The 15501-nt window shown below is 50.9% G+C and overlaps 1 protein-coding gene across 3 annotated transcripts in view; it reads left to right on the forward strand.

Moving 5' to 3' along the window:
- Positions 1–15206, forward strand: part of KCND3 (potassium voltage-gated channel subfamily D member 3) — a 187884-nt gene extending 172678 nt beyond the window's left edge. The window contains exons 4-7 of one of the 3 annotated variants that reach the window (XM_019546829.1): positions 6468–6560; positions 10203–10259; positions 11627–11874; positions 14922–15206. In XM_019546829.1, coding sequence (XP_019402374.1) covers positions 6468–6560; positions 10203–10259; positions 11627–11874; positions 14922–15123 — 600 coding nt within the window. In that variant the 3' untranslated portion in view covers positions 15124–15206. Of the gene's footprint in view, positions 1–6467; positions 6561–10202; positions 10260–11626; positions 11880–14921 lie in introns of all 3 variants that reach the window. The other 2 variants (XM_019546831.1, XM_019546830.1) reach the window with 2 other exon arrangements.
- The last annotated feature ends 295 nt before the right edge of the window (positions 15207–15501 follow it).

The raw sequence follows: 15501 nt of genomic DNA on the forward strand, positions 1-15501 counted from the left end.
AAAGCAAGAGATATGGACTTGGTTCCTGGCTCTGCTGCTGACTTCTTGTGCCTCTGTTTCCCCCGCCTCCAAAACAAAAATAAGGAGCATTGCCAACTCTGTCCACTGCTTCAAGATTCAAGCGGCACGAGCAGCACAAGCAAGGCTACTTTTCCAAGTTTGTCATAACCCCTCATCCAGCAGGATGGTGACCCATTTGCCAGGCCCATCTCACCTCTCCACCATCCCAGCCTCCAACCTCACCCCAGAGGTTGCACTTTATTTTTTTTTAAGCATGTACAGCAAGGAGAGGCTGCGAGAAATGAGCCCTTGAAAGAAGGTGCAGAATTACTGGGACACGGCTCTGGCGTCTGGGCGCCAGCTCAGCCGAGTTAATAAGATCCTGCTACTTCCCCACACAGCAACACGTAAAGTTATACAGTGCATTTAAATCATGTCCTGGGTTTTGTGGAGCTTTAAAATTCTGCTTTTCCAAAGCATCAGGGTAGCTCAGCATGGGTGCACCGCTCCCGCCTGATTAAACAGCCTGTCATCCCAACGTGAATCTCCTCGCCTCTCTTGTTGACCAAACCACTCTGCCAAGAGTGTGCACAGCAGGGCGCCCATGCCTCAGATGCCAAGGCCCAGAACACGTTTGGCCAAGAGCAGCGTTTGCCTGCTGGGCTGCTTTTATGGCATTAGCCCCAAAACGGTGAGGAGCGGGGTTGTTTTTTTCCTGACGTCACGGCTCCTACAGAGCCCACGAGAACAGTTAAACTGTGTCTGAAGAGGCTCCAGAGACTTTGCTTTCCCATTAATCTGGATTATTGTTATTGATGTAAATGACAGCAAGAACTAGAGATGCTAAATGAGACTAGAGCCCCGCAGCACTGGCGTGCAGCCAGGAAATCCCCTGCCCTGAAAACCTGACCATGTGAACAGCCTGAACTGCGACGGGGGGGATCGTTGTCTGCCTTCAACAGGTCGTACAGGGAGGCAGCGGCAGAGAGGGAGAGGCTTGCCCCTGGTCGTTCAGGGAGGCAGCAGCAGAGGTAGGAACGAGCTCTGGCCTGCAGTTTGACCTGGGCCCAGAGCTCAGACTGCAAACCAGAGGAGGGACTCCCCTTCCTTGGACCAAAATGGGGTTTTTTAGTACTGCACACAGCACTTTGCTGGGCTCCAGGGCCCAGACCTCTTTCAATCCCATTGCAATAGATGAGACTACTCAGAAGCGCGCCTTGGGCCTGAGTGACCATGAAAGAACCACATGGCACCGAGCTAACGTTACTAAAGCGAGGCAGAGACCCCAAAGCCATTCTCTGTTAGCTGTTGCATGAGATAACATTTTAATGCCGAAATACCGAACGTGCCCGGGACCCACAGCATCACAGCTGTGCTTGGGTGTTATCTCCTATTCCGGTGCCCCAAACTTGCACTAGCAAGTTTGTAATGAGACTGTCCTATGCACATCCAGCAACAAAAGAGCCCCGGGAGGGGTTTGTTACCCAGCAGTGATTCCAAGTGCGATCACTCAGTCGTCATTGTTAGCGGCCATCAAGGAATTTTTATTGTTGTTACTCTGAAATCAATGCATAATCATTTTATAAATGCCCGGCAAGGCAAGCCAAACCAGCACAGAAGTCCTGGGCCCATGTATTGACTGTCTGAGGTTTTGAGGTGCTATCCAGAGCAAAAACTACCTAAATGGAGAACCGTTGTGGGAAAGAGCACTGGGTCCCTTGATGGGATAATGAGACACACTCTCCCTCCAGCGCAACGAAGGTTGGTAGCATAGAAAGGGCCCCGAGGAAGCTGGACTTGTGTCCTTTCATGGGAGGGACCCAGTGCAGTACTGTCAACATCAGACATGCCCCAATCCTGGAGAGCATCTCCCCGTGGGTGCCAGCACAGGACGTATCGGCCTTCCTCTGCGATCACACTTCACAGAGCCCCTCGGGGATGAAACGGTGGCGGCTGTGGGCTTGGGGAACGCAGATCTGAGACCTGGCTCTTGGCAGTCACCGACCTGATGCAAGGCAGACTCCCCGACACGGGAAGAGTGCAGGCAGCCCCCGCACCAACCCTCTCCGTCCCTGCTCACTTCATTTTCTGAACCACCAAGGGGGTAGAAGTAGAAACAGCCCCTGGCGCTCCTCAGAGTCCTGGTTCCCGGATGTCACCTCTAGCGCCAGGGATTTTTTGGTCTCTCTCAAGCCTCTCCAGTGCTCTGCCAGAGCACAAACAGGGTGGCAGCTGGCATCCTTCTTGCCAGGCCCTTGCAGGACTCCACAACACATGGCAAAGACTCCCCTGGGCTTTTCCTCCCAGAAAGATTATTCTTCTAAAGAAGACAGATTGCATTTGCCTGGAGCAATGCAGGTGTCACGAGAGGCACCCCGGGCCGAAGAGCAGCCCTGGGGCCAAGCATTTGTGTGGCATCTGTGCTCACCCTATCCGTGGGCATCCACAGCTGCAGCTGCGGTTGTCTGCGATTGCACCACTCTCCTTTTTGTTTTGGGGGGGTGTTTTTTGCACGTGGAGATGTTCCAAACCTGTGCACAGTGCCTGCTTCCAAACTGCTGAGCTGGAGGAACAACAGGAGGAAAGAAGATAAGGCAGGAGTCAGACCCCCAACACTGTTCTGGTCCTGATAACGCCCTTCCCTTGATCTGCCTTTCCACGAGTTTCAAGTCTGCCCTCAAGATGTGGGGGGATTAATTGGTGGTGCCAAAGCGTAATGCATTCTCCCTTGGAGCCTGTAAACAGCTTAGGTCTTCTGCCAGAGCCAGCAAAGCCTTGTCTCCTTTGCTTTCAAATGCCATTCGTCTTCGTTCCAGAGCACAGTGTGTGGGGCCCCGATAAGTAGGACCCAGCCCCCACCTAACTTGAGCTTGCATCCTCAGTAATAGGTTGGCATGGGCAGAGGACAGCTGCCAAATTGCCAGAGCATAATTCCAGTGGGTACCAGCAAGGCTAACATCTGCCCTGTGTATTGCTGCTCTCAGAGATGTTGGTGTGAAGCTATTTTTTCCCCCCGTCTCCTAAATCTGTGATCCATGCAGCATGTAGAACTCCAACAAGTTGGAGACAGCTGTTGTTGTCTGGGCAATCTGCTTCCTTCCTGCGCTCAGGGCTGTCTTTTCACTGCCTGCTAGGCATGGGCCCATCACCTGGGACTTCCAGAAACGCGGCGTATTCTGCAATGCCCGCTTTTAGCCAGGGTGCCAAGCTGCAAAGTCACCAACTTTTAATTTGCATCCGGCAGCTTTAGCCCATGCAACAAAGCCAGGGCAGGGGGAAAAATTGTCACTCTTCCCCACCAAAGTCCAGTGACAGCATTTGCAGGATCTTTTTAAGCGGGTCTTCTCTCAAGACCATTTCAAGGATTTCTGGTTTGCACCAGCTTCGGAGCCAGGCCAAACGAGAGAGAGAGGGGTCAGCTCTGGAGACCGCCCAGACCACTCCTCCTTTCACGCAAAGCTAACCTTCCTCCCTGATACGGTCAACCACCTGAGTACCTCTGCAGGGAGAAGCAGCATAGTTGCCCCCTTTTCACAGAGTCCCACGTCTCACCCACCCTGTCATGGTTTTTTTCCCCCAGCCCGAGCAGTTGTTGGCTGTTCTAAGTGGATGGTTAGCATGCATGCCCCTGATTGTGAAGGCAGGTCTGATTGCTGTCAAAATCATGCAGCTCTCTCTGCAAAGTCTTTCTGGATGAATGTAACAAACCTCCAGGTCAATTATGTTCAGCCTTTCTGCTACAAAGCACTCCTGGCTCTCTGAGAGACTAACATTGCTCAAAGCTAATGGTTGCAATGCCCTGTTCCCTTCTTGTGTTAAGTGAGCTTTGGCTTGATGCCTCTGTAGTTGCTTTAGCACATAAGGTGTCCTCCACAGGAGATGTTCAGATGCAGACCTCATCTCAGTGTCTGCTCTTCCTCTCTCCATCAGTGAGGAGAGAGTCAGCCAGCAAAGTCTGCAGGACTCTTCATGTGGTAGCTCACTTGTGCCATCAGTAATAAGGGAAGCCAGTGCTGAATTTTGGACCAGTTTTGAAAATACCTTCTGGAAACCTCCTAATACAAACAGCTCTCAAGGCAACAAAGAGGGGCCCCCCTTGCCTAGGAATTGTTTCAGCATATCCATTTATTAACCCTGTATAGCCAAGCCAATCCTAAGGATGCTACAAAATACCTTTGCTTTGATATCAGGAGCATCCATTTTAGAGAGAAACACTGAGACACCCCAGAACAGTTCTAGCTATGACAAATCCCCATTGTTTGGGTATTAAAGAAGCCAGTCTGGGCCTGTTGGTAACGAGCTGAAGGCAGCATAGCTGGACTTGAGCCCTCTGGCAGGCAGAAGGAAATCACCTGGGAAATGCCTGCATTAAGGTGCTCTTTTCTCCACCTCCCTCCCCGTTTTCTTCCCTGTTGCTATGTGCCTTGCAAGGGCGCATGCTACATGTGCCAACTTTTGTCTTTCAGAGCCAGGCATCCCAAGCTATAACCCCTGCCAGACATCTCCTGCTGAGAGAGCACTTGTGGGGCCATGTTCAAACACCTAATTGCCATTTTAATGTGTCTAATTGTCTTAGAAAAGTCTAAACACTGAATGCACATGAAGATTAATGAGTGTGATCATAGAAAATGTGCTGTGAAATTGGGGTGAATTTCAGGGTCAGGGAGCCTGAATAAAAAATCCTTAGCAATGTCATTTGGAAAACCGCAAACTGGAACAGAGGAAGTGAAAAATCACCTTGGCTTTGGAGCATCAGAGCGATTGGTCCTAACTAGCTCCCCTCCCTCCCATTCTTGAGGTGTGACTTCAAAACTAAGGCTGCAGGATGAACACTGCCATTTGAGGTATGAGGAGGCAGACCAGCAGAGAGAGAGTAGTCAAAGCAGATGCATCCAGTGAATCTACAAAGCTTAACAATAGAGTATGCCCATTGTAACCCTTCTCTTGTCTACCCCATGTTTAATCTGTGCTGTTTTCCATGGGATTCAGTCCAGCAACAGGTATTTACTTGTCAAGCAGGCAGGTAAAAGAACCTAGTACTTCCTTCCTGCCATAATGGTCAGAGGTGTAAGTATCTCCTGCATGGCTGTCTAATGAGGAGCTCGTCCTGATGCTATGCTACTGATTGCTTGAATTGGGTGGCAGGGCAGCAAGAGGGGAGAATGGCAGGTCGCAGGATGGGCTGTCTGCCCAGTGTCCAGCACAGGGTGGTCTGATCTTACAGCTGCTTGAGAAACTAGGCAAGAAAAGCAAAGATAGCAAAAAGTGAAGGCAGCATGGTCCAGCAAGATGAGTAGAAAACACAGAGCGAAGAACTTCAGAGTCCTGCTCTGGCTTCCCTCATCTTCTGGGCACACTTGCAGAGAGCTCAGCATCTTAAAATGACTGTGGCAAGGGCTGGGTGGCATGCATGTGCTGTGCCGTGCTGTGCTGCAGCTTTCTCCCTCATCTGCACTGAGTCTCAGCTAATACCAGGGGCTTGAAGCCCTCATCTTCCCAAAACCATGGTCTGACAGGGTCCTGCACCTGCCTTTTACACCATGCTCTAGCAACAGCTCCATTCAGCAGCAGCCTAACACCTTCCACCCATAGAGGAGCGGGGAGGAAACTGGCAATAAAGAGCTTTCCAGACAAGTTGCCAAGGAATTGCTGCTTTGAGAAGCCCACAGACTGAGCAGTTAGAGAAAAACTTAGCAAAGTATCCTTTATCCTGCCTGCTAGTTTCCTTAAAAGCTTCCCCATGAAGACAGAAAGCTCATCCTCACCTCTAAGGCTTACTCAGTTTACTTTCCCTTCATTGCAATGCCTCTTTATGTGTATGCGAGCATACACAAGAACCCTAGTTGTAGCTTGAGCCCTTGGGGGTTTCTACCGTGTTGGAAGCAGATCACCCCAACTCCACTGCACCAGCCCTTTTCTTCCTTTGAGCACAGCCAACCCCTTTTAAAGGGTTTGAGTCTAAGTGCTTTCAGCTGTGCCTAATTTCTCCCCCGCTGACAGTCTCCAATCCCTTTGGCTGAGATTTTAAACCCCTCAGTTCCTCCCCTGCTGTAAGCTTTTTGGGCCAGGGAGCCTACTGGCACTCTTTAGGCAGCACCTAGCACTTGAACCTGGGCTCCTATACACTATGGCAGTGTAATTTATTGTTGTTATAACTGCAAGCATGGGGCAAATGTTGGGTCCCACTCAGGTCATATTGCCAGGCATTTCTCTGTGGCCCCCAAAGCCAAGAATGTTACCTGATTTTTCCCCAAGCAAGCTGGGATCCTCCCCTGACTCCAGGAATTGGGCCTTTCTGAAAAACATCAAGACTCATAATAAACTTGTGTGAACTGGCAACAGTGACATTGCTGCCTTTCCCTGGCTTCCAACCCTGGAAAAGCTGAGACTTGTCCACACAATGTGCTCCTGGTTGAATGCCTGATTTTTTTTTTGATTTTTTTTTTTGTCTTTCTCTGGCTGTTTAGGGATCTACGGATGATGAGCAGCATATAAGCAAATCCACCTCTCTGATTGAAAGCCAACATCACCACCTGCTGCACTGCCTGGAAAAAACAACTGTAAGTAGAAACCGGATCCTTTCTGAATCTGATTCCATTCCTTGCTCCTAGGTCCAGGATTCATTCAGAAAGGACGTGGGTACATACAGTGCTCTGGCGCATACCCACACAAATTCCCAGTAGGCTTAAAAAAAAAAATGTCAGTGGAGTGATGGGTCCTGTACCTCACATGTCTCCCCAGCTGGAAGAAACTCACTTGCATTTTCATCAATGGCTCCAGAAATAACCATATGCAAAGTGCTGAAAAAAGGAATTCTGTGGGGAAAAAAGGACCAAAAGGGCCATTGCCCATTGCTCTGGTGCTTGTATACAGCAGGGTGATGCCAATGAAAACTGTTGTCAGTCGGGGTAGATCATATTCCTCCCCACTGCAAATCACAACCCATTGTGCAGGGCATAGGGGAGTCATTGCCTATGCTCCAGCAAACTTAATTTATTCCCGCAGAGAAGCTGCCTGTAATGAACAGAGGAGACAGATTAAGCTTCTGACCCGGGGCTGAACTCAGTTTGTCCTTGGCTCCACTGGCAGTTAAGCTGTGTCTGTCACAGGATCATCCGCATTCACTGCTTTCATTCACTGCTGATGACAGATAGTTTTGCTGCCATGGACGGAAGCTGCTGTCTGCAAGCTCCAAGCCACCCCTGTTCCCGCTGCAAGAGAAGGGGAGAAAACAGCTACTGGGCCATTTAGCTGGAGTCCAAGCATCTAGGCCCCATTACAGAAGGAGGCAGCTCGCCATGGACTCCACTGAAATGCCATTTCCAGCTGTATGGTGCCTGGTGCTGGCCTGAGACCCCAGCAAGTGTTTTCTGTAATTATTCAGGGAATTCTGCCTCCAGAATCATTGGGAAAAATGGAAACAAATCATCAATCTCCTGCATTCGTGTCTTTGGTAATAAAGAAAGATAGTGTCTCGATCGCACACCTGGGCCCATTCGAGAATGGCTTTAACAGGTTAAACCTTGGAGCAATGTACACCCTCCTTTATTTTCATCTCTCATCTCACTTTCTTTGGTTTCTGACCCCCTCACGCTTCCTTTTCAGTAAGTCAACCTCAGTTTTAGCTTGGATCCTGTTAGAATAACACCACTTAAGTTTCAGAGAAACGTGGAAAGAAGACAATTGATTAAATCCTTTTAGCACCTAAATATCACAGATCCTGGACTGTATCATGCTGAATGAGGAAGCTAACCATTCTAGTGCTGATGAAATGATTCTTCTTATATCAATGAGTCTTGATTTTGTTATATAAGATGTAGCTTGCTTTCATTTCTACTACTTCTGTATGTTACATTACAAGCAGGTATTTTGCAATCTGACTCTTCCCCAGTTTGGAATTCTGCGCTTCCCCTGCAACCTTTACATGGTTTATTTGGCATATTTGTCTTACATAGAACATGATTATTGCTATTGCCACAAGTTTATCTAGCAATATACAGGCAATAAGAAAGAGGAGGTCTATTACCAGTGACCCAGATCCTGCAAAGAGAGATGCAGTTTCTTAGCTTTACAAGCTGCAAGCAGACATGTTCTTCAGTGTCTGTTGTACCAATATAACATGGGTGTTAAGGGCATCACTGATCATAAGAGCTGTTATACTCCACATAACTAGCTGGAGGTCATGCAGGACATGAGTGACAAGGGAAGGTCTAGAACTGGGGTCTCCTAGGTTCAAGGGTAGTAGCTACTCCACCGGACCATCCTTTCTTCTTTGGGGGGGGACCCTGATGTCAATGGGACTGTTCACAGGCTGTTAAATGGAGTACATGTGTAAATCATTACATGATCTGGGACTACAAACTTCAGCCCGGATTGCAGTAGCTTTATTCCCATGGAGATGTGCAGTTTTTTCCACAACTAGACCCACAGCCTTCATTAGGAGTAGGTCTCTTACAAATCCTGTTCCACGTGAGTCTAGCTCTGAGGATCTCAAATAATTGGATGAAGATGATACCAGCAAGTGGAAGAGTTTCTTTTTAATCTTATTCTTTAATCTTAGTCTAATCCTTTTCCTGGATGATACCAGTGTAGAGTAGGGGATGCAGCAGGGACACTGTACCCAGTGGAAGCACTGAGAGTCACAAGATGTTAGAGGGGACCAGCCCTACATTTGCATTTAGAAGTTGGCATCACATGTTGAAAAGTGTCACCAGATGTTTGTTTCTCAGTGAAAAATGTTGTTGATATATTTGAATTTTGCTGTAAATTGAAAAAAGATCCCTGAAAATATGCACTTTATTTTTCCCCACATTTTTTCAGCTCGTTTTTATCATGACACAGTGTCAAACCACTAGGAGACCATCAATATAAAATGATCGAGAATTACTGTCTCGCATCCAGAACTGATCACATTATGAAAATAACAATTAAAAAAAACAATACAGGTGATGAATGGTTGCAAAAACGCAAATAATTCTGCAGGGCCAAAAAATAGGGAGACCTGTTGAAATCATGCAAGCATGCAATAGCAAAGACATTGTTTGCAAGCTGGTTCCTTCCCGAATGAAATCTTGCCGGTATCATTTAAACACATCTACCTCTGGTAGAAATACAACAGCATTTCAGTTTTTAGAGGGTTGCTTCTTTTAGGGTTCTCTACAGCGCTGTTCAGCATTAAGTGGCTGCTCAGTTCTCGAAGCCTGAATGCTGCTGACCTGTAGCATCAACATCTTCCACAAAGAGACTGTCATTCAAGAAGTCAAAGGCAGTGTGTTTAGATTATGATTCTCAAATCATCAATCAAAATAGCTCAATCAGTGTTTGCGCTCAAATGCCTTTCGCTTATCCTGTACACTCAATCCAATATGCAAAAAAATTCAAATCACAGCAAAGAATTCATAAACGTGGAAGAGTCGTTTTGCGGTGATACGAAGTTGCAGATGGAATGAGGAATGATCCATGTGCCGTGGGTGCAAACATGTTTCAAGGGGCAATTCACCTTTCCTTAAACTTGATGGAGGGGTTATCATAAAGTGCATTGGTTCTTTGCGTGCTATCTCCAGTTGCCATAAGAATTAAATCCTGATGTCAGGCTGATGTCTGTGAACGGCCCACAAATCTGGTGCGCTGGAAGACGAAGTAGCCCTGCGGTGCTTCCAGCGACCATAACAAAGAATACTTTGTCATATTAACTCAACATTCTTTCTACTCCTTTCCTGACTCCAGATGCAAGCATGGACATCCGTATCCAATGCTTCTCTGGCTGCTGCCTAATTTGATTTACAACCTTCAGCCGAAACCTTCCTTCTCGGTGCCCAAAACGCCATCTAAAAAACAGGCAATCGCACAACTTTGATCCAGTAACAATGCAATACCAATCTGGCGAATCAGTGAGAACTGTCTTTTGTTTCCTGACTTGACAAACCAGACAGGAAGACAAATCCTCCTCAAAAAAACCCAAACCCTTAACTCTCCCCCACCCCTCAAAAAAACAAAAACCCCAAAGCCAAATCTAAACAAGAAAAAATCCCCCAGACAAGAGCTGCAGATTGCCTTGCACTTCCTCGGTGGTTTTGGTAAAGGAAAGGCCCAATTGCCCGTTCAAACTTGGGTGCCAGGAGGAATGCTGAGATCGAATGGACGGAATGCCGGAATGGAGAATCAATCATGTTTTTATCTTTTGTTGGCATGTTGTCCTGTAGGGATTGTCCTATCTTGTGGATGATCCCCTGTTATCTGTACGAACTTCCACCATCAAGGTATTTCCTTTTTAATTCAATCTGTTTCCTACGATCTCTGTGCCGTGTCTGGAGTGCTTGTTTCCTTCCCTGTTGCTGGTCCTGTTCTCGGGAGTTAGTGCACGTGGTTCCGTTTTGCTCTCCGGTGCTTTTGTTTTGCTGTACGACGTGGTATCTGTTCCCATGAACACTGACAGCTGCTTTCTCTCCAGTTGGGTTTGTTTCCTTTTTCCCCCCATCCTTTCCGGTTCTGACAGGGAATGGCTAGATTGGTATCTCGGGTCTCCGTGAGCGTGCGTATCTGTGCCTAGGGGTATATGCTGGGGCTCTTCTTTTCACGGTTCCTTGCTCTTTCCAACAAGAGCGTCTAAAGTTTCCTGCTGAGCTTTGCCTTCTTAGGTTGCCCTCTGTCATCATTTGCCTCCCCCATGTCCTTCCCCTGTGGCAGCTTCGACCTTGACACACTTACCGTGGCCCATACAACTTGGTCGCAGTCGACACTGCCGAGCTTTGCACTACAAAACCCTGCTGGCAAAACTCTCAGCACGTCCACACCCCAAGCTTTTTGGCAGGTTCCCCCCACCCCTGCCCACCTTTCTGCCCTCAGAGCTACTCCACGTCTACTGAGTGGAGTCCGGCTCCTGCTACACCTGGTGCCTAGCAGGAGGCCCGTGTAGACACTCCTGCACCTGCTGCTGGCTCCCACGGTCCCTTCAGCAGCTGGTGCTATCCCATGGCACGCTCTGCTCCTGCGGCTGGGTACGTACGCGCTCCGGCAGCTGGGTGGTGACATTTGATGGCTGGGCCGGAAGACCCAGTGCTGGGGTGGGCTCATACGGACAAGGCCCCGGCTTCCACCCCAGTGACGGCTGGAACCGTAGGTACGTGCCGCGCTGAAGGAGCGGTTTTGCCCGCACGTCATCACTGCAAACAGAGGGGTGACGGGCCCTCCGGGCAGCCTCACCGACAGCAGCGCCAACCCCAAACTCGGGAAGCAAAGATCCCGATTCCCAGCTCCTCCCGTGTTCTGATCAGGCGGCATCAGAGCCTGCCCTGAAGCCGCAACAGCCGAGCGAAAGGCCAGCCAGGGTCAACAGACATCCCATTACGGGATGTATAGCTATCGTGCCCACATCATCACCCCAGCTCCTCTTCTAGCTATGCAGTAGTGGTGCAGCAAGCACTGGGGAGGGGGAGTCATCTCCTTGCCCACTGCTGTTTGCGCTTGTCAAGCTGGAGACGCCTGGCACGGACCTTTTGAGGCAGAGAGCTCTGTGCGCGAGCAAGGGGCTGCCTCGTCGCACCACAGTAGTCAAGGGCACGCTTGCAAGCCAGTGGCCTTTCCTGTAGCCGCTGCTGAGTGACACCGCTGTCCTTTTCCCTGCCAGAACCACGAGTTCATAGATGAGCAGCTGTTTGAGCAGAACTGCATGGACACCTCCATGCAGAACTACCCGTCCACCCGCAGCCCCTCCTTGTCGAGTCAGCAGGGCCTGACCACGTCCTGCTGCTCGCGCCGCAACAAGAAGACCACGCACCTCCCCAACTCCAGCGTGCCGGCCACTCGCTTACGGAGCATGCAAGAGCTCAGCACCATCCACATCCAGTGCAGCGAACAGCCATCGCTTACAACCAGGTACAGTAAGTAGGCTCTTGCTGCTAACTATTGCATGCCCATGCACTGAAGAGAGAGTCCTGCCAGCCCAGCCAGGGCTCAAGGAGGTGACTCCTACCTGGTCTGTAACTCTTGGCCTGGAGGCAGCTGGCTCCATGCTGGGAGGGAGGGGACTCCCCGCACAGACCCACTGGCTCAGTCTGAAGTTGATGACGCCCAGATGTGACCACACTCACGCAGGGCCATTCCTGTGGCCTGAAGGGCACATAGCCCAGCTGGGCACAGCTCTTTATTTGGTTATCCAGAGGGAGGCAGCTCTCAGCTGCGACTGGCTTAGCCCAGCTCCTATTAGCTAGGACACAGCTGTTGCCTCCGGCATGAGCCAAGCAAGACGGCATCGGTCCCAGGCAATCTGTGTGTGTTGTGTAACATGCAGCCCCTTATTCACATCTCACCTCCATACTGACTATGCCTGCCAGGGACCGGATTGCATCCGTTTCCATTGCCAGGAGCCAACCAAGTTACAAAAGAGAAAAAAAGAGCCACAAGTAGAGCGGATTTTCAAACTGCTCTTGTTGGGCTCATCCCAAGTGCTGCCGGTTGCATAGGCAAAGCAGCACCCATCCGCCAAGAGATGGTTTCAAATGACTCTCTTTCAGCCTAATTTAGTCGCAAGGCAGCTCATCACCCCTGTTTCCTTGGCAACATTCAACGAACTTCTGAACTCCCCTCTCTACGCCTAGGAAAACTCCCTGCATGTCCGGCAGTTCTGGGAAAGGGTATGGGGAGAAAGAGTTGGGCTTAAAGCATTAAAAGTGCCCTTCCCACCCATACCAAAAGCATCTGGGAACTATTTGCCTACGGCTGAAACGCAGCTGCCTCTGTGGCAGAGAGGATGCAGCATACGGTGCCAGTGACACCAGGCAGCAGAGCATCCAAGGGAAGAACAGGGTCTCGTGCTGGAATGAGAAAGCCAAGATAATCAGTCTCCAGGAGACGAGGCTGCCCTTCTTGCAGGAGAGACTCAAGCTGGGGGCCTGGGCAGCCCCCCCGCTGCTGCTGAAACCTGGGATTGAAATGTGTCACGAATACGGTCGCCTCCACGCTGGCTGGAGAGCCCAAGGAGCGTGCCCCACTCTGCCCATTTCAGTGGGTGCTAAGTGGGATGCTAACGACGATCTTCTAAATGGCAGCACCAGTAGCGAATTCCCTGCTTGCCCCGGCACGTCAGGGAGGGAAGGGAAGCCGAGCAGGAAGATCTGCGCCATCGCTGCTGCGTGGCCCCTCCTTTGGGGCTGGCCTTTCGCAATGCGTGGCCAACTTGCAGGGAGGCAGGAGCATGGGCTCGGGTCCCCTGAAGTAGGATTTGGCTGTAAGTGTTGGAAGCCAGCCTTACACTCTCCAGCCAAGGCTGCCGATTCTGCTTTGAGCAGCTGTCCGGTGGGAGCCAGAGGGCCACCAAGCTGCTGCCACGGGGCAAGACCGTCGGTCACGCTCCACGGACTGCAGTTACAACAGCAGCCGAGTCCTGCGGCCAGCACACAGCATCTGAGCAGCCTCTGGGAATGCTGCTTCCCGGATGCAGAGGATGTCTTGTGACATTGCTAGGAGGCTGCAGCGGTCAGGACAGCTCCTCCTGGCCATAACGACAGCGGTGCCTGTCCAACAGGGAGCCTTTTATCTTTTAAAAGCACAAGCTTGTCTTTGAAGCAGGTGCGTCGGGCTGGTAATAGCGACTCAGGCAGCTATAGAGATGCATGGAAAGCAGAGCTATCGCTTTCCCTTGGTAATTAATTATGGGACATGAGGGAGGCATCGCTACTCAGAATGCTCCTCGCTGCCAGATCTCCACCACTGCTGCTGGGCGACAAAGAAAAGCTAGAAGAAAGGCAGGTTTGAGAAGAGAAACCAAAGTGCCACGAAGCCTGGATCTGCTCTCAGCGAGACCCAGCTGCACCACAGAGACCGAGTCCTCGCCTGGGGGCCTGGCCCTCCTGTCACGCACATCAGGCTCCCACAAGTTGACCCTAATGCATCCAGCACCGCTGCAGCAGTGAAACCAGCCCAGGAGCACAGCCAGGTGCAAAGGCTGCTCAGGGGCCAAGCCAGGAAGTACCCATGCAGCCAAAAACATTGGGCAGGGCATAAACAGGCTTTGCTTCACTATGGCCCGTGGGCTTGCACTGCTTTTCCTCAGCCCTGGACCTTTTCTGCACTGGGATCTGCAGAGGCAAAAGGTCCCTTGTTGCTGCAAAGAGAATCCCAGCCGTCTCCTCTCTCCCTGCTGAGTTTCTGTCTGATTGTTAATCATTGCAGCGGCTGCAGAGGGGACCATCCTCAGCTGCCAGGCTCAGGGGCTTTTCACTTAAGAAGCTGCAGGGAACATCTCTCCCTGAATTTCGCAGCCTCCTGCCAGCAGCATCCCTGACGTGGCGCTGTCCCTCGGCTCTGCTGCAGGAGCCACTCAGTTGTCCGTGGTCACGAACCACTGCAGGCAAGCATCAGTCCCTGTTGTCAGAGGCCCACAGGGACCTGCACTGAGACTGGGCGTCAGGCCAACCCTGCAAGGCATACAGCACCCAGTGCATTAACAACAGGGGGGTAGGACACGTGCACACACACAGCCAAGGCAGCGCCTGCTCACCACGGCCTGAAACAAGCACTTGAAGGTAACAGAAGGCCACAGTGCAGGACAACCCCACCCTGTCCTCCTCCTAGCAGCAAGCCCCTCCTTGAGCAGGGCTCTGGGACCATCCCCAGGCCTCAGAGCCACTGCCGTGCGTCACGGCACCTCGCACAGAAACAAACCAGAAGGATATGAGTAAGTGGGGTGGGATGACTGCATAGGTGCCATGTGAATAGGGACACAGGCACAGACCTGTGGCAGGAATCACTGCCAGCGTCAGTGGTGCAGAGGGGCAGCCTCAGCCTGGCCAGGGAGAGTTAAGAGGCCGTGGTGTTCATCGGGTTTAAGCGCCCTTAGCTCAGAGGTCTCGTGCCCACCAGGGGTGCAGCTGCTGTCCCTGCCCTCCTCCAGTCTCTTTAAAAACATCCACTTTGTCTTCTAGTCGTTCCAGTCTCAATATGAAATCAGACGACGGGCTGAGACCGAACTGCAAAGCCTCCCAGATCACGACAGCCATCATCAGTATCCCCACCCCGCCAGCGCTGACGCCCGAAGGGGAGAGCAGGCCTCCGCCTGGCAGCCCCAGCCATGCCACGAACATTTCCACCGCAAGCAGCAACATAGTCAAGGTCTCTGCCTTGTAAGACGGCGTCGCGCGAAGAAACTGGCTGGACCCCCGGCGTCCCTCCCCCTCCACACCTCCACGCTCCTTCCTTGCTGCAATTTGTGCCTGGATGGACCAACCGGACATTTCGTCATAGAATTAGCGATGGAGACCTAACAAGGCAGCTTTCTTCAAACTCGCATTCATGCCATGGACTGGCGAGGAGAGGGAGGAAGAGGCAGGTGGGAGGAAGGGGCTGTGTGCGCGCGTGCGGGTCGAGAGCCTTGTTCCAGGATACGGAGCAGAAAATTGCTTCTGGGGGCTGGAGAAGGAGAACAGTCATGGCAACAAGAAAGTCAATAAAAGAAACAGAAATATAACACTGTGGATCTCAGCACCTTTTTAAAGGTTTTTAATG

Source organism: Crocodylus porosus, unplaced genomic scaffold (genome assembly GCF_001723895.1).
Source record: "Crocodylus porosus isolate Cpor-Errol unplaced genomic scaffold, CroPor_comp1, whole genome shotgun sequence".
NCBI lineage: Eukaryota > Metazoa > Chordata > Crocodylia > Crocodylidae > Crocodylus > Crocodylus porosus.